General features: G+C 45.4%; 1 protein-coding gene across 3 annotated transcripts in view; it reads left to right on the forward strand.

Annotated features, from left to right (window-relative positions):
- Positions 1-19,565, forward strand: part of KIF22 (kinesin family member 22) — a 196,451-nt gene that overhangs the window by 15,700 nt on the left and 161,186 nt on the right. For 2 of the 3 annotated variants that reach the window (XM_033946061.1, XM_033946063.1), the window contains exon 2: positions 15,557-15,773. In XM_033946061.1, the coding sequence (XP_033801952.1) occupies positions 15,571-15,773 (203 nt within the window). In that variant the 5' untranslated portion in view covers positions 15,557-15,570. The remainder of the gene's footprint in view (positions 1-15,556; positions 15,774-19,565) is intronic. The other variant, XM_033946062.1, reaches the window with a different exon arrangement.

Below are 19,565 nucleotides of genomic sequence, written 5' to 3' on the forward strand. Positions count from 1 at the left end.
ACACATCTCCATGCGCTAAAAACCGCTATTATGGTTTAGTAAAAAGGGAGGGGGTATATTTGTTTATTTTTGTACAGTTGTTCCTGAGGTGACATTGCATAAAGTCATCTGCCTTGACCTCTTTGAAAACTCGCGGAATATAAATGATAATTAACATTTTCTCTGCGTACAGTGTGCTTTGTGTTTTTTAAAATTTTATTGTTGGTAGATCATTTTGACTTGGTTATTTTAAAAGTAGCTTGCAAGCCCAAAAAGTGTGGGCACTCCTGCTGTAGAGCCATTCTTGTATGACTGGATGAGCTATATTTATCTTTTTTTTTTAGTTGTTTAAATTCATGCAGAAATAAATGGCTAAATTGAACCTAATGACTTCATTAACGCCTTTCCCTTTTTTAAACCTCTATACCAGGGGTCTCAAAGTCCCTCCTTGAGGGCTGCAATCCAGTCGAGTTTTCAGGATTTCCCTATGCATGAGATCTATGTGCATGCACTGCTTTCAGTGCATATTCATTGGGGAAATCCTGAAAACCCAACTGGATTGCAGCCCTCAAGGAGGGACTTTGAGATCCCTGCTCTATACCATTTGAAAGAGGGCAAATATCTAATTATTCCCTTCTAGCATTGGATGCTTCTTAAATTAAGTAAAAATATTCTGGCACAAGTGTCAAACCTTAAAAAAGGAAGTCATATTGAGCATTGGAAAATAATAATTAACTAATAAAAATAGTACACATTTAGGGCTTCTTTTACTAAGTTGCGAAAATAGTTTTAGCGTGTGCTTAGCGCACACAGAATTACCACACGCGCTAGACGCTAATGCCAGCATTGAGCTGGCGTTAGTTTTCCCTTGTAGCGCAGGAGTTTGCGCGTGCAAAAAATGTTAGTGCACCTTAGTAAAAGAGGGGGTTAATTTTCCCCACCACCAAATTTTCCCATCGCGCCCACCCGCCGTACCTTAAGAAGGATATGGCGTTAGTAGAGAGGGTTCAGAGGAGAGCGACACGTCTGATAAAAGGTATGGAAAACCTGTCATATTCTGAGAGATTGGAGAAGCTGGGTCTCTTTTCCCTGGAGAAGAGGAGACTTAGAGGAGATATGATAGAGACTTATAGGATCATGAAGGGCATAGAGAGAGTAAAGAGGGACAGATTCTTCAAACTTTCTAATAATAAAAGAACAAGAGGGCATTCGGAAAAGTTGATAGGAGACAGATTCAAAACAAATGCTAGGAAGTTCTTCTTTACCCAACGTGTGGTGGACACCTGGAATGCGCTTCCAGAGGACGTAATAGGGCAGAGTACGGTACTGGGGTTCAAGAAAAGATTGGACAAATTCCTACTGGAAATGGGGATAGAGGGGTATAGATAGAAGATTACTGCACAGGTCCTGGACCTGTTGGACCACCGCATGAGCGGACTGCTGGGCACAATGGACCTTGGGTCTGACCCAGCAGAGGCATTTCTTATGTTCTGCTTCCTTTTGGAGGTTTTTCCTTTCTTGGGTGCTTCTTAACATTTGAACCACTCCAGAGTTCCTTTTTGGCACAAGTGTATTGCCGAGGGCTTAGTGTTCAATTCCCTTCAGCTTCTAGTGCCATTCTTGGCTTGTTACAAGGACTAGGTATATTGCTCTTCGCTTACTTCTCAGTTCATGTAGTTCAGTTCCTAAACAGAGTTCGGTATATTCATGCGCCTCTTAGAAAGCCCGGTTTGGAGTACTATCTTCATGTACTTCTCAGTTTACCGAAGGCTTCATTTCATCCTTGTCTTTTGGGACTCTAAAGGACTGTGCCGTTGAACATGGGGTTTCTTGTGGCCATGGCTTCAGCTCTGCTGTTTTCTATGTTGCAGGCCTTGTTCAGCGGGGATTCCTATTTCTGATTTCCGAAATATGGGGTATCAGTTCGGATGGTACCACTCTTTCTAGGAGGGTGTCATCCTTTTATGTCATGATCACTTTTCCTTCCTTCTTCCTGGGAGGAGAAATTGGGAGCAGTGCTTTTATTCACTGCATTTTTTGGTACATACGTAGCGTTCTCCGCAAGCTCGGTTTCTAACGACTTTTAGTTGTTTTATATCTCCTTTTTGTATTCTTCAAGGGACGCCTCAAGCGTATGGCGGCGTCAGAAGCCTCCATCGCTCGATGGGTCCAGGAGGACATTCTTTATGCTTGCTTGCTGGCAGGGAAGCGGTTTGCGAAAGAACTTCATGACCAGTCCAGCGATGGCTACCTCTTGGGCTCGGCCCAGAGGTTTTTTCCTTGGAGGAGATTTGTCTCGCGGCTAATTGGTCTTCCGAGAGTGCTTTCTCTCCGCATTTCTGCTTGGATGTGGGGGCGCATGCGGTAGGGGCGTTTTGTGCTTCGGTTGTTGCGGAGGCGGCGTTTGCTTCCCACCCAGATTGAGAATTGCTTTGCTACATCCCTTTCTGTATATTGTCTCTCGGTTTTTTCTTTTGCAACTTTCACAGTTTGTTATTATGGCAGTTTGTTATTATGGCAGGTTGTTTTCTGTATTATTGCATTTTGAGATTTGTAATGGGAAAGAAGTTTTTTACATGCTATGCCTATTGATGGTTACGGATGCTTGGGCAAGGAGCTATACTGGATAAACAGGAGGAGTGCCAGTCAATAGGACCACCTGTTAATCAGTTTCTCTATCTCCGCCTGCTGGTAGATGTGGGCTATCCCATTGGTCTCTGGATTCATCTGCGTCTAAGGGAAAGAAAATTAACAGGTAAGAACATAATTTTTCCATTCTGCTCTGTTAGTGCTGCACATCCAACTCTAACTGGCTTCAACCAGCCCTAACAACAAGCTTGTGAGTATGTATGTGGTTTTTTTTTTTTGTTTTTTTTTGGGTTTTTTTTTTTTACTGTTGTTTGAACTTCAGGTTCTTTTTGGGAGTGTTAGTACTGTGGGTTCGGTCAACATACATTTAAGGAATGGATATTTTATTGAGGCTAAGTTTTATGATTAGAAATCCGTTGAGGGAGCCGGGACATTCCCGCTAGAGAATGACACGGTGAAAAAATTGGTCCCCGTCACCGCCCCGTCCCCGTCTCACCATCCTCTGCACCGCCCCGTCACCGCCATTCCCTTCACCGCCCCGTCACCGCCACTGCCACCCCATTCACCGCCCCGTCACCGCCACTGCAACCCCATTCACCGCCCCGTCACCGTCACCGCTGCATACATAAAAGCCTCAAACGGGTACGATTTTATATACTTTTCTAATATCTCCCCTATGTATCTGCCATTGCCCCCCCGTGTCCATATTCCATCCCCATGGCATGTCCCCTTTTTGTCTCTGTCCCTATGCCCCATGCACATAATTTCCCCTCTTTCTGTTACCTTCCTGTGTCCAGATTTCCCCTATCTTCCTCTTCCATACCAGTGTGTCTCTTCTTTTCAACCCCATCTAGCTTTTTTCCCTCTTTCTTCCCCCCCCCCTGCTTCTAGCATCTGGCTCACCTGCCTGTCCTTCCCTTTCTTTCCTGCTGTGGGTTTTTCTTTCCGTTTTCATCACCTTGGCCCAGAATCCTTTTCCCTTTCATTCCCTCCTTACAGTCTGAGCCGGGAACACTAGCGATCGCACGGTCCTCGCAGCCCCCACCCGCCTGCCCAATCGATCCTAGTGTTTAGCCAGCTCTCTCCCTTCTCCCCACCTTAATTTGCAGGCTTTCTTTTTCAGCGACCTGTACGCTTTCCCAAAGAGCCGCACACGCTCGGCTGCTCAGTGTTCAATCTTCTGCTCTGCTGCAACTTCCTGTTTCCGGTTGCGTCAGAGCAGAAGATCGAAACTGAGCAGCAGCGGGTGCGCGGCTCTCTGATAGCGTGCAGGTCGCCGAAAAAGAAAATCTACAAACTAAGGTGAGGAGAAGGGAGAGAGCTGGCTAAACACTAGAATCGATTGGGCAGGCGGGTGTGAGCTGTGGGGACCGCGCGATCCTTCATGCCTCACTGCGGGGACAAGACCCATTCACCGCCCCGCGGGCGGTGAATGGCCTTGTCCCCGTCGCCGCAGCGACTGCTAGTTTTCTTCCCCGTTTTCGGCGGTGACCCGCGGCTAAAATGCGGTGGCCGCGGGTAAACCGCCACCGTGTCATTCTCTAATTCCCGCCCTTTGCATGCATGCGCTTTGTTTCCTTGTTGGTTACAGCGCGGCAGTAGCGTTGCGATTTCATGCTTGCACTTGTTCTCCTCGTTGAGTTTCAGTGCAGCAGTAGTATTCCTGTTTATTCCGAGGCTCTCTTTCGTCAGTGTTTGTCACGGCCATGTGCAGCTGATTGTGGAGGTGCCGGTTTATTGCAGCGCGCATGAGATGGGACATGTTTTTTCCGGCGCTGTGGGAAGCACTGCGCCGTTCTTCTGGTTATTCCCCAAGTCTGATTTTCTTTCTATGTAGGCCACGGCAGGGTAAATTTTGCGGGGCTTGAATCCGACTATGTTTCTAGGAGCGTTGATGCAGCGGCCACGTATCGGTGAGAATCAGGCGTGCACTTGGGTCTCTGGCGATGGCGGGAGAGCTGCAGCATTCCGGTAGTTTATTTACAGCTGACTTTGGTCAGAGTATGCCGCGGCTTCTCTCCTTTCTGGTTCAGACCAGTTGTACGTGTTTCACCAGCTTTGGGACAAGCTTGGGCAGATTTATATGTCTATGTCTGTGTTCCTGCTGTATTCCCTTGAAGGAAGCTGCTTGTTTATTCGGACTCTGGGGTTAGCATTCAAAGGGATTACCAGAGAGGCTCTGACCTGTGCTAGGTCACCCAGTCACGGCACAGTGAGATCAGCAGTAAGATAGTGCCCTCTATTTCACATGGGTATCTCATTGTCTCTCTTGGGGTCCCTGCAGATTGAGCCTTTGTCTGTTGGTAATTGTCCTTCTTATTTGGACCTCTGTGCTGCGCTGCATGTGTCTGGTAGTGGCATAGAATATATATGCCTAAAGGTAGTACTAACAGTTTCCAAGTTCGGGCTGTCTCTATGAGCATAATGACACTTCGCATCTTCCTGCGGCCAGGACTCTCTTTCTATATTTCTGAGAGGGCCTGGACTTCAGATTTCCATGCTTATCACGCTGGTTTCTCCTGTTGCCATCTTCTCTTGGCACATGCTAGACGGACCCCCGACCAGATAGGAAGGGCTGTGCAGCTCCTTGTAACCAGGAGCCAGTTACCTATTCTATAAAACCTGCGGAGGAACATGCACTATGTGGCTGTTAGCCTCAGCCCTGCATCTCTTATTAGCGATGTGAGCTTTGTCTGCTACCTGTTAGGATGCTGTTGTTTTCTATGGGGCGATAGATGCAGCATCTTGTTTGCGTCTAGTACGTATTCACTTTAAAGGACATACGTATTTCACTCCGTTTCATGGAGTTAGTACTGTTTTCATGGTTTCAGTATACTCCTCTTTACATTGCGAAACTTGATTTTTTCCTAGGAGAATTTCTTTCTTCTTACAGATCCTACAGTTCACATCCTGCCGTTCCCTAACCTTCTGCACTTCATTCTGAGGGGATCTTGACTTCTTCCAATGACTTTTCAGGTTTTCTAATGAGGGAGAAGACGCTATAATGTCAGGTCAGGGGGCTGTGCACATTTTTCAGGATGCTTGCAACTTTGCATCCTCCTCAGGTTTCCTGTTCGTTCTTGGAGTCTCTGTGTTTTGTGTTTCCCTTTTAGGTGTTACTGGTCCTCAGGGCACTTCTTGTAGTTCTTCGGGAACTAAGAGATGTTGTTCCACTTACTGCATGGTGCCCAAGACGGGGGCATTGGGCAGGCTGGATCCCATTCTGCTGAATTAGTTTCTCAGGGTTACACATTTCAGCAGAAAAACTGGGAGAATATTTACATTTTCACTATGGACTCCGAATCAGCACTAGGGTTACTTGCCTCTCTTGGATCAGCGCTTTCGGTTTTGGCACATGCCATTTCGCCTACCCAGGGCTTCATGAACATTTTAGAAAATGTGGGCAGTGGTAGCGTTTTGGCCCTACCAGGCGATTCACCTAATTTCTTCTTGACTGACTGCTTGATTTGGACGTCTTCCAATTGGGCCATTTGACCGACACGAAAAGGGTGGTTTCCTTTCCTCAGTTCTTTGGACGTGAATCTTCGAATTGGCACAGCGCTCTTTTCTCCTGTAGTATTTATAGGTATATTGGGGAGATGTTTTTATTCATATAGGAGAGAACTGTGTTTCTTCTCAGAGACTAGGCGATGGGTCACAGTCTCAGGTTTGCATTCTTCTTCGGTCACCATGACCAAGAATATGGGATTCTATACAGGTTCTAGGATCCATGTTGTTGACTCCACTGGGAACTTCGGCTTGCTTTCCCATTATAACGCTACAGCAGTCGCTTTTGTTCCTGTGGTTCCCGGTATCTCAGGGCTCCAATTATTTGGTAGGCTCCTCAAGCATCGCTCTGTATGTTTTGGTGGCTCGGCGAGATTTCTCTTTTCAAAGGCATGCCTCGGTCTTTGCTGGAGTAGCTCATGGCCACCAAACATCCCGAGCTGTCGGGTTGGGGGGCTCAGTGCTTTCCACCCTCAGCTCCAGAAGTCTGGTCTTTAAGAGGCGACTTGTTACTTGTTCATTCTTCTACTCTGGAGCGTGGTCAGGCTATCGTTTCTGGAGCTTCAGACCATTCTTCCGGAATGACGCTGAAGGACTTTTCAGTCAGTATTATGATGGGGATATTTCTCTACAGCCTGGGCAGTAGGTGATGAACTCAGTTGGTGAATAAAGTTGTGGTTCTACTTCAATGGATGGACCCTCATCTTCCTCTTCTTTTGGCAGATCATTTTATGGATAAGGAAAAGAGTTTGGATCGACATTCTCTCTGCGAAATCTGAGCATGGCCCATTTATTGTATGTTACAGTGTACAGCGCTGTGTACGCTCTAGAAAGTGTAAATGTTAATAGTGAAATCTTCTACATCCTGGATATTGAGAATTTTGGCTCAGACGTTCCAGCTCTTTTTATGGAAGTGAGATCTCCTCGAACTAGACCTCATGGCCTCGTCTCGAAATTCTAAGCTTCCTAGCTTCTTCGGCGGGCACAGGGAGTGGGAGTCAGAAGGGGTAGCAGCGTGGCTTCTTTCTCGCCTCTGGTTTCTCTTTTATTCAGTGTTTTCCACTGGCTGATGATGGCTTGGATTTGCCATCTCAAGCTTGCTTTTAGGGCACAGTATTTGTAGAATCTCTGGGATTGGCTGCGCCCTCTTTGCTATGTGGATCTGATGAGTCTTTCGACTGTTGAGTTTTCTGGTATCTCCGGATTTGCTCACCTAGGGTCCGATCAACATGGATATTCGTACTACCTTGGTATTATGTTCTAGCTTTTGAAAAGTCATGGCTGACGTGTAAGGGTTCTGCGAAGCAGGTTGTTTCTTCTCTTATCAAGGCGATATAGACGTCTTCACCTGTGGCTTGTGCTTCCTTTTTGAAGTTTTTCCTTTCTTGGGTACTTCTCAACATTTGCACCCTTCTAGAGTTCTTTTTTGGCACAAGTGTATTGCCAAGGGCTTAGCGTTCAATTCCCTTCAGCTTCAAGTGCCATTCTTAGCTTGTTACAAGGGCTAGGTATATTGTTCTTTGCTTACTTCTCAGCTTCATGTAGTTCAGTTCCTAAAAGGAGTACGGTATATTCGTACACCTCTTAGAAAGCCCTGTCCGAAGTACAGTCTTAAGGTACTTCTTCGCAGTTTACAGAAGGCTTCATTTCATCCTTGTCTTTTGAGACTGTAAAGCAGCAGTCTCAAACATGCGGGCCGCATGCGGCCCCCCCAGGGACTATTTTGCGGCTCGCGATCTGTCCTCTCCACTTCACAGGTTTTCCGATTGTGGAGAGGACAATCGCGTACAGACCGCAAGTGCTGTAAATGACTTGTGTCGGAGGGAATGTCAGCAAACGGCCTCCTGGTGGCGCTGTGCTTCTCCCAGTCTCAGCCTCCCTCCGCCCGCTTTGGCTTGCGTCTCTAGGCGGCATTTGCGACTTCCGGGTTGCACTGTGCATCTCGTGATCTCAGCCTTTGCTCCCTCTCAGCCCAGATCCGGAGTGCACGGCTCACTCTGCCATGCATCACAACTCACTCTACCCTGCAGCTCACCCACAAGCACCGGAACCAAGCAACGAGGCATCCCAGGCTGTGGTGGCGGTTGCAGTGTAGGGCTGTAGGCCTTTGGCAAGTATGTGAAAAATGTGTTTCTTTGGAATTTGCAATTATCTGTCCCACAGAAATTTTTTTTTTTTTAACCCCCTATGATTCTCCTTTAGTGGTGTTTCTTCACATAGGCCTATGTCAGTGGTTGGCAAACTGCGGCTCTTTAGCCACTTGAATGCGGCTCGCGGCTCACCTAAAGCAGGGATCCCCAACATGCTTCCCTTTTCACTGCCCTCCCCCAAGTCACTGCCATTGGGGAACAGGCTGCCATCACAGCCGGTGAATAGCCTACTACCGCCACTATCGGGGAATAGGCTAACACTGCCGCAATCAAGGAACAGGCTGGCACCGAGTTCTTAACTCTCCCTGCTTATCTTCCCCAGCGCGGAGCCAACCAATTCTCACCACCCGATGTCAATTCTAACGTCAGAGAGGAAGTTCTGGGCCAGCCAATCGCTGCCTGGCTGGCCCGGAACTTCCTTTCTGACGTTAGAATTGACGTCGGGTGGTGAGAATTGGTCAGCCTCGTGCTGGGGAAGATAAGTAGGGAGAACTAAGAACTCGGCGCCAGCCTGTTCTCTGATGGTGGTTTGTGGTAGGACAGGGAGAAATAAAGAAAGAAAGGGGGGACAGGGAGACAGAAAGAAAGAAGGGAGATGGGACACAGACAGAAAGGGGTATGGAGAAAGAAAGAAAGAAAGGGCTTGGAGAAAGAAAAAAGAAAGAAAGGCAGCACGGAGAGAGAGAGAGAAAGACAGACATATAGAAAGAAAGGGGGCATGGAGAGAGAAAGAAAGAAAGAAGGGGGCAGGGTGAAAGAAATAAAAAGTTGGGGGAGGGAAGGAGTCAGATGCCAGACCAGGGAAAGGAAGGAAGGAGGGAGGGAGAGAAAAGAAAGAAAGAGATGTCAGACCATGGAAATAGGGACGGAAGAAGAGAGAGATAGAAGGGAAGGTAAGACATGGAAACGTAGATTTTGAAAAGAAAACAGAAAAATTGAATATTAAGTTAATGCCAAAGATGGACGCAAGACAGAAAGTGAAGACGGAAAGAAAAACAGTCAGAGGACAAGAAGGCCCCAGGAAATATAGTTAAAAGCACAAAAAAATAAAGTCACCAGCCAACAAAGGTAGGGAAAATGATTTTATTTTCAATATAGTGATTGAAATGTGTCAGTTTTGAGAAAGGAAAGATATTAAACTTTAAATGTGAGGGCTTCAGAAAAAATAGGGTACTCGGAGGGCCGCGGAAAAAATAGTTAATGACAATTTTGCTTAAGGTAAAACTCTTTATAGTTTATAAATCTTTTCTTTAACTGTTAAAGGAAAGATTTATAAACTATAAAGAGTTTTACCTCATGCAAAGTTGTTTTTTCTTTAATAAGACATTAACTATTTTTTCTGTGGCCCTCCAAGTACCTACAGATCCAAAATGTGGCCCCACTAAGGGTTTGAGTTTGAGACCACTGTCTAAAGGGCTGTGCCATTTAACACGGGGTTTCTTGTGGCCATGGCTTCAGCTCAGCGGTTTTCTGAGTTGCAGGCCTTGTTGGGCGGGGATTACTATTTCTGATTTACAAAATCTGGGGTGTCAGTTCGGACGGTACCACAATTTCTTTCTAAGGAGGTATCATCCTTTCTTTTATGACACTCTCACTTTTCCTTCCTTAATAATAATAATAATAACAGTTTATATACCGCAGGACCGTGAAGTTCTATGCGGTTTACACTGATTAGAAATGTTACAGATTAAATGGAATAAACAAAGTACAGACTTAGTTATTGATAGTTCTAGCGATCATTTGTTGAGGACTGAGATTGTATAGATTGGTTTCCTAAGTATTTCAGGAACAGATGTGTTTTTAGGCGTTTCCTGAATTTCCCATAGGTAGTGGGCACAAGCAATTGTTCAAGGTCTTTACCCCATAATGCTGCTTGATGTGCGAGAAGATGTTGGTGATGACTTAAATTTACAACTTCTGACTGGTGGAGAGACAAAGTTCGGATGTGAGCTTCGTTTGTGTTTGTTGGTTGTGAAAGAGAAAAGGTCTGTTATGTATTTAGGGGCTAGGCCGTAAAGTACCTTGAAGCAGAAACAACCAAACTTGAATTTCACGCGTGCCTCTATCGGCAGCCAGTGTAAAAGTCAATAGGAAGGTGTCACGTGATCAAACTTTTTCAGTCCGCAGAGTAGTCTGATCGCTGCATTTTGAACTAGTTGCAATCACCGTGTATACTTCTGGGGGAGTGCCAAGTAGGCGATGTTACAATAATCTAGTTGATCAGTATAAGGGATTGTACCAGAATTCGGAATGAAGAGCCATCGAAGTAAGCTCTGATGGACCGAAGCTTCCAAAGGTTGTGAAAGAGTTTTCTGATCAAGGAGTCTACTTGGTTTTTCATGGTCAGGTTCTGGTCCAGTGTTACTCCCAATATCTTCATAGTGGGTTGAATGGGATAACTAAGGTTATTGATGCACATTGGTGCTTAGTGTCAAGTGGGTATGGCGATGCTATGAAAAATTTTGTTTTCTCTTGGTTTAGTTTTAGTCTGAATTCAGTCATCCATTGCTCCATCCGATTTAGTACTTCTGTTGTTTTGGGGGTGACTTCTGAGACAGAGTTGGTGAATGGGATAATTATCGTAAAGTTGTCGACGTAGCTAAATAGTTTTATCCCTAGCTGGGACAGTTGTGCACCCAATGAGGACATGTAGACATTGAAGAGCAGAGGGGATAGCGGTGATCCTTGTGGCACGCCAGATGGATTGCTCCATGTGTTTGAGAGATGATGATTAAAAGCGGACTTGGTAGGTGCGTGAAATAAGGAAACCTCGGAACCAGTTCAGTACTTCTCCTCTGATTCCGATTGTGTCAAGGCATTGTAGCAGTTTTCCTTTGTCTATCAGATCAAAGGCAGAACTCATGTCAAATTGCATGATTAGGGCGTTGAGGCCCTTACTGAATAAGTAATGCAAATTATCCAGAATGGCTGCAATTACTGTTTCAGTGCTAAATAGAGGCCTAAAACCAGATTGAGTTTCGTGCACTGGTTACCAATCGAAGAAAGAATTCTATTCAAGTTCTCCTGCTTTTGCTATAAATTAATCTGGGGAATGGCTCCCAACTACCTTCTACCTCACTTCGAATTCTACTCCCCCATTAGATCTACCAGAAACAACAACCTGTTTGCATACCCGAAAATCGCTGGCTGCAAATATCGAACCTTCCTGGACAGAACTTTCAAGTTTCAAGCTGGTAGACAGCAATCATGGCTAGGCTATTTCATCGATACCGCTAGGCTGACCTACAGCATCTTCCGGAAAGAATTAAAGACCACTTTGTTTAAGAAATTCTTGTCCTAGCCACTCTCCCGCGAACATAACTTCCACATCTTACCCTGAATTTCTTCCTCACACTAGGTATCCACATTCCCTGTCTGCTAAAATTCCCTCTTCATAATTGTATCCTGATACTCACTGGTGTCTGACTATTTTCAATGTAAAATAGTTAATTTCTTATAATTCAACCTATGTATAATTTTCCTTTCAACCACCTTGCATTCATCTACTGTAATTCGCTGATTGTACAGCTCTTCTTCTTTGTGAACCGCCTAGAAGTTGCAAGATTATGGGGGTATAGAAAAAATAAAGTTATTATTATTATTATTAGTTGGGTGTATACCAATCCTTCCATGATTTTTACCATAAATGGAATAGATGCTACTGGTCTATAGTTGGTTATTGATGTTGCTGGTTCTTTACAATTTTTTGGGATTGGGGATATTATAATATGACCATTGTCAGTGAGGAATTTTCCATTGTTTAGGTTATTGGTTAAATAATTCAATAGGGATAATTTAAAGCCTAGTGGAGCTGCTTTCATAATCTCTGGGGGACTTGAGTCCAGGACACAGTGTGATTTAGAGTATTTGTTATATAATTTGATGTAATTATTACAATCTGAATTGTGGAAGGAACTCCAGATATGTCCGCTGGTATTTCATTTCTTGGTATGACAATTGATTGATGTTCGTATGCATCAATTGTTGAGTAGTTATTTCTTAGGTTTTTGATTTTTGAGTCAAAATGTTGTGCTAGTTCATTTGCTGAGGATAGTTTGGTATTATGCATGGGTTGAGTGTGGCGTGTGGTGTCGAATGAGTTTGTAACTATGTTGAACAGTTCTTTTGTGTTGGTTCCTTTTGAGCTAGTATTAGCTGAGTTAATTTTGTCTGAGTAAAAAGTTTTACGTTTTTCTTTTATCTGTTTGTAGAGTTTTATGTTGGATCGCCAGTTGTTTCGGTCTGACAGTTATCCCGTTTTTTTCCAGATTCTTTCTAATTGTCTTACTGAATGTTTCATTGTTAGGAGTTCGACGTCAAACCATTTGTTATATTTGTTTGAGCAGCTTTTGCTCTTTCGTATAGGGGCGATTTTATCTAAGATGGAAATGTTAGTTTTCATCCAGTGAGCATAGAAGTCAACTCCTTCTTCCTGGGAGGAGAAATGGGGAGACGTGCTTTTATTCACTGCATTTTTTTGAAAGTGCGTTGCGTTCTCCGCGAGCTAGGTTTCTAACGACTTTTAATTGTTTAGATCACCTTTTTGTATTCTTCACGGGATGCCTCAAACGTATGGCAGCGTCCAAAGCCTCCATCGCTTGATGGGTCCAGGAGGTCATTCTTTACGCTTGCTTGATGGCAGGGAAGCGGTTGGCGAAAGAACTTCATGACCATTCCGCCAGAGCGATGGTTACTTCTTGGACTCGGTCCATAGGTTTTTTCCTTGGAGTTTTGTCTCGCGGCTACTTGGTCTTCCGAGAATGCTTTCTCTCAGCATTACCGGTTTGAATGTGGGGACGCATGCGGTAGATGCATTTAGTACCTCGGTTGTTGCGGAGGCGGCGTTTGCTTCCCATCCAGATTGAGGATTGCTTTGCTACATCCCCTTGGTCTCTGGATTCATCTGCTGCTGTTGCTAAGGAAGGAAAAATTATGTTCTTACCTGTTAATTTTCTTTCCTTTAGACGCAGCAGATGAATCCAGAGCCCCACCCTTTCTGGATATTGTCTGTCGTTTTTTTTTTTTTTGCAACTTTTGAAGTTTGTTATTATTGATGTTTGTATTCTGTATTATTGCCTTTTGAGATTTGTTATGGGAAAGAAGTTTTTTACATGCTATGCCTATTGATGGTTATGGATGCTTGGGCATGGAGCTATACTGAAGATACAGGAGGAGTGCCAGCCAATAGGACCACCTGTTAATCTGTTTCTCTATCTCCACCTGCTGGTAGATGTGTGCTATCCCATTGGTCTCTAGCTTCATCTGCTGCATCTAAAGGAAAGAAAATTAACAGGTAAGAACATAATTTTTCCTTCTCAACTACCCTCCTATCCAGTATCTCTATCCCCCCCTCCACACCATCCCTTAAGTCCAACTTCACTCCCTTTCTGTTCCTTCCCTCCCTAAATCCCATTGACCACCATCTTTCTCCCACTCCTCTGTTTTTAGACCCATTATTTCTTCCCCCCAAAGTCCAGCTTATGCATGTCTCTTTGATCCCCCCCTTCCCTCCCTCCCTTCTACACCAGGGCCCTCCTCCCTGAAGGCCTGCACCCCATTCCTGAAGGCCTGCCTGTCCCCCCCCAAAGGCCTACACCCCATCCCTGAAGGCCTGCCTGTCTTCCCTGAAGGCCTGTCCCCCCCCCCCCCGGAAGGCCTGTGTGTTCCTCCATGACTTCCCGCGCATCCCTTTACTTAATTTTAGCAGGGAGCAGCCTGCAGAGACGATCGCCAGTATTTTAGCGATCCTTGCAGGTTGCCATAGGCTTCAGGAGCTGTCGTCCCTCTGCTGCGGTCCCGCCCCTCCTCTGACTTCAGAGACAGGATTGCTAAAGTACTGGCGATCATCTCTGCAGGCTGCTGCCTGCTAAAATTAAGTAAAGGAATGCGCGGGAGGCCAGAGAGAAAGCCGGACAGCACAGAAAGGAAACCGCATGGCTTAGCGATCAACCGGGGTTGCCTGAGCGATCGACCGGTCGATTGCGATCGACATATTGGGCACCCCTGGTCTAAACTGACTGCGCTTAGGAGGAATCGGCTTCATAATTATTGTATTATTTGGGGAGTGTACGATTCTTGGCATAGCTCCCAGGCAGATGCTGCTCCAGTTTTTTGATGTTGGGAACTTTTTCTTTCTAGTTCATTCTATTTGACTGAACAGGACACATTCTCGGGGGGGGGGGGTTTGGAATGCAGAGGGAGTACATGAGACTTTCTTGTTAATAGCTTGTACCAAAGAACACAGGTACATCATGATTTTTGTACTATTATCTGTGGGATTATTGTTCGCTGTTGGTTGCTGCAATTGTAATGTTTTTGAATAGCTTAATAAAGTTTTATTAAAAAAAAAATAAGTATGTCAGCAGGATGCAGTTTTGAATTTATTATTTTATTACATGCTCCTTTTTATGTTTTTCTTTGTTTAAAGTATAGTGGTACCTTGGATTACGAGCATAATCTGTTCCAGGAGCATGCTCGTAATCCAAAATGCTCGTTTATCAAAGCGAGTTTCCCCAAAGGAAATAATGGAAACTCGCTTTGATACGTTCCCACCCCACCCCACCCCCCACTGAGGCCAGCAGCGCTGCTCCCCCCCCCCGAGAACCAGCATTGCTTCCCCCGAAGGCCCCGCGATCCGACACACTCCCCCCCCCCTTTGATCCGGCACCCCCCCCTCGCTGCCATCGGGCACCCCCCCACCGCAACCTGAAGTCCCCCAGAGCCCTCTTCTTACTTTAATGTAGCACCAGCATGTCGGCCTCCTCTTCTGTGCTGGCCTTGAGCATGTGTGCATGCTCAAGGCCTGCGAGTTCACATTCTGTCCGAGATTCTCAGAGAGAACGTGAACTCGCAGGCCTTGAGCATGCGTACATGCTCAAGATCAGCACAGAAGAGGAGGCCGACATGCCAGTGCTACATTAAAGTAAGAAGAGGGCTCTGGGAGACTTCAGGTTGTGGTGGGGGGTTGCCCGATCACGGCGGGGGGGGGGGTGCCTGATGGCGACGGGGGGATGCCGGTTCGCGGGGGGAGGGGTGCTCGCAAATCGAGGCATGCTCGGTTTCCGAGGCGCCGATTTTGTGAATGTTTTGCTCGTCTTGCAAAACACTCGCAAACAGGTGCACTCGTAAACCGAGGTACCACTGTATCTCCTCTTGATGTGAGTTAGTTTGAATGTGTTTCCATTTTCTTTTTTGGAATGTATAATATTAAAAATCCTGGAAAAAATGTTCTCTGTATCCGACTAGAGTTAGAACTGATAGATAGATGATCCTCCATATCACCATTAAATGCATTTTAAAAAATATAACCCTATGGGGTGTTTGTTTTTCAGTAAAATTGACACAGATGGCAAAGTGTGTTAGCATCATGGAAGTGCAGAACCAGCCAAAGAAAACATCTTCCCTGGCAAATGTACGCGTGGTGGTACGTTTGCGGCCTTACATGCGCAAGGATGACCTAAAGCAACAGGGACCATGTGTACGGGGTCTAGACTCTCAGTGCCTGGAGATAATCAACTGGAGGAACCAGCTGGAGACCATGCAATATCAGTGAGGATCCAGCTTCTGAATACATTGAACAGGGGCCCTAACAGGGTGGATCTTGAAAAGGATGCCACATTCTTTTCATGCTGAGAATTTGCTATTATCTTATGAACTGATTTTCAGCTATCTTTTCTGCTCCTTCAGGTTCCTAGCATAATTGACACTGTTTTCATGTACAACACTAAGGTTTTCTTCCTTATTTTTAATTCTCTTCCTATTTAACGCAATAATTGCAGCATTGATGTATCCATCTGGAATGCAGCACACTAGACAAGGTTATTCAAGGGTTGTGAATACTGGCCTGAAACTCAAAAGCAATATTCTGAATCAAATCCAGGTTTCTTTAGCACTTCTCCAGACCAATACAGCTTCATTGATGGGTAATAGCTCATCATGACCAGCAGTTGGAGATTGAGACAAAATCTTTTGGCTGTAGTAGAAATAGTCATGCTTCCTTAGCAACAGCAGAGACCAATGGGATAGCACACATCTATTAGCAGGCGGAGATAGAGAAACTGATTAACAGGTGATCCTATTGGCTGGCACTCCTCCTGTATCTTCAGTATGCTCAATCTCCCAGCATGTGATGGTCGCTATACAACTAGCTCCTAAATTCTGGCTGTGACTGGAAAATTATTTTCTCCTGTTGAGGTTTCTCTTCAGTGAGATGGCAATTTTATTCTCCTGTTCAGGTTTCTCTTCAGTGAGACAGGGGTGTCCAACTGAACGGTGCTGGCTTTAGGGGTTACACCTGGGCCCCCCCAGGTCCCTGCCTCACCCTCCCTCTATTGATAGAGGGTCTGACTGGGTCTCGATTTTTTTTTCTTCTTTCCCTTCTCTGTTTATAAAAAAAAAAAAAAGGGGGGGGAGACCACAGTTGCTTTATTCTGCTCTGTTAATGCTGCACAGCCAGCTCTTACTGGCTTCAACCGGCCTTAACAACAAGCTTGTGAGTGTGTGTGTGTTTTTTACTGTTTGAACTTCAGGTTCTGTTTGGGAGTCTTAGTACTGTGGGTTCGGTCAACATACGTTTAAGGAATAGATATTTTATTGAGGCTAAGTTTTATGACTAGAAATCCGTTGAGGGAGCCGGGACTTTCCTGCCTTTTGCATGCACGCGCTTGGTTTCCTTGTTGGTTACAGCGCAGCAGTAGCGGTGCGATTTCATGCTCGCACTTGTTCTCCTAGTTGGGTTTCAGTGCAGCAGTAGTAGTCCTGTTTATTCCGAGGCTGCTTTTCGTCGGTGTTTGTTGCAGCCATGTGCAGCTGATTGTGGAGGTGCCGATTTATAGCAGCGCTTTCGGTTATGGCACATGCCATTTCGTCTACCCAGGGCTTCATAAACATTTTAGAAAATGTGGGCAGTGGTAGCGTTTTGGCGCTACCAGGTGATTCACCTAATTTCTTCTTGACTGACTGCTTGATTCGGACGTCTTCCAATCGGGCCATTTGACCGACACGAACAGGGTGGTTTCTTTTCCTCAGTTCTTTGGACGTGAATCTTCGAATTTGCACAGTGTTCTTTTCTCCTGTACTATTTATAGTATATCGGGGAGATGTTTTTATTCATATAGGAGAGAACAGTTTCTTCCCAGAGACTAGGGCGATGGGTCACAGTCTCAGGTTTGCATTCTTCTTCAGTCATCATGACCAAGAGTATAGGATCCATGTTGCTGACTCCACTGGGAACTTCGGCTTGCTTTCCCATTATAACGCTACAGCAGTCGCTTTTGTTCCGGTGGTTCCCGGTATCTCAGGGCTCCAATTATTTGGTAGGCTTCTCAAGCATCGCTCTGTATGTTTTGGTGGCTTGGCAAGATTTCTCTTTTCAAAGGCATGCCTCGGTCTTTGCTGGACTAGCTCATGGCCACCAAACATCCCGAGCTGTCGGGTTGGGGGGCTCGGTGCCTTCCATCCTCAGCTCCAGGAGTCGGGTCTTAAGAGGCGATTCGGTACTTGTTCATTCTTCTACTCTGGAACGTGTTCAGGCTACCGTTTCTGGAGCTTCAGACCATTCTTCCAGAATGACGCTAAAGGACTTTTCAGTCAGTATTATGATGGGGGTATTTCTCTACAGCCTGGGCAGTAGGTGATGCACTCAGTTGGCAGATAAAGTTGTGGTTCTACTTCAATGGGTGGACCCTCATCTTCCTCTTCTGTTGGCAGATCATTTTGTGGGGAAGGAAAAGAGTTTGGATCGACATTCTCTCTGCGAAATCTGAGCATGGCCCATTTATTTTATGTTACAGTGTACAGCGCTGTGTACGCTCTAGAAAGTGTAAATGTTAATAATAGTGAAATCTTCTACATCCTGGATATTGAGAATTTTGGCTCAGACGTTCCAGCTCTTTTTATGGAAGTGAGATCTCCTCGAACTAGACCTCATGAACTCGTCTCGAAATTCTAAGCTTCCTAGCTTCTTCGGCAGGCACAGGAAGTGGGAGTCAGAGGGGGTAGCAGCGTGGCTTCTTTCTCGCCTCTGGTTTGTCTTTTATTCAGTGTTTTCCCCTGGCTGATGATGGCTTGGATTTGCCATCTCAAGCTCGCTTTCAGGGCAGAGTATTTGTAGAATCTCTGGATTGGCTGCGCCATCCTTGCTATGCGGATCTGATGAGCCTTTTGATAGTCGGACTGTTGAGTTTTCTGGTATCTCAGGATTTGCTCATCTAGGGTCCGAGCAACATGGATATTCATACTACTTTGGTATTATGTCCTAGCTTTTGAAAAGTCATGGCTGACGTGTAAGGGTTCTGAGAAGCAGGTTGTTTCTTCTCTTATCCAGGCGATATAGACGTCTTCACCTGTGGCTTGTGCTTCCTTTTTGAAGTTTTTCCTTTCTTGGGTACTTCTCAACATTTGCACTCTTCCAGAGTTCTTTTTTGGCACAAGTGTATTGCCAAGAGCTTAGCGTTCAATTCCCTTCAGCTTCAAGTGCCATTCTTAGCTTGTTACAAGAGCTAGGTATATTGCTCTTTGCTTACTTCTCAGCTTCATGTAGTTCAGTTCCTAAAAGGAGTACGGTATATTCGTACACCTCTTAGAAAGCCCTGTCCGAAGTACAGTCTTAAGGTACTTCTTCGCAGTTTACAGAAGGCTTCATTTCATCCTTGTCTTTTGAGACTCTAAAGGGCTGTGCCGTTGAACACGGGGTTTCTTGTGGCCATGGCTTCAGCTTGACAGTTTTCTGAACTGCAGTCCTTGTTCGTTGAGGATTCCTATTTCTGATTTACAAAATCTGGGGTGTCAGTTTGGCGGCACCACAATTTCTTTCTAAGGAGGTGTCATCCTTTCTTTTATAACACTCTCACTTTTCCTTCCTTCTTCCTGGGAGGAGAAATGGGGAGACGTGCTTTTATTCACTGCATTTTTTTGAAAGTGCGTAGTGTTCTCCACGAGCTAGGTTTCTAACGACTTAGTTGTTTAGATCACCTTTTTGTATTCTTCAAGGAACGCCTGAAACGTATGACAGCGTCCAAAGCCTCCACCGCTCGATGGGTCCAGGAAGACATTATTAACGCTTGCTTGATGGCAGGGAAGCGGTTGGTGAAAGATCTTTAGGATTATTCCGCCAGAGCGATGGCTACTTCTTGGACTCGGTCCAGAGGTTTTTTCCTTGGAGGAGTTTTGTCTCGCAGCTACTTGGTCTTCTGAGAGTGCTTTATCTCAGCATTACCGGTTGGATGTGGGGGCGCATGTGGTGGATGTGTTTAGTGCTTCGGTTGTTGCGGAGTTGGCATTTGCTTCCCACCCAGATTGAGGATTGCTTTGCTACATCCCATTGGTCTCTAGATTCATCTG

Source organism: Geotrypetes seraphini, chromosome 5 (genome assembly GCF_902459505.1).
Source record: "Geotrypetes seraphini chromosome 5, aGeoSer1.1, whole genome shotgun sequence".
NCBI lineage: Eukaryota > Metazoa > Chordata > Amphibia > Gymnophiona > Dermophiidae > Geotrypetes > Geotrypetes seraphini.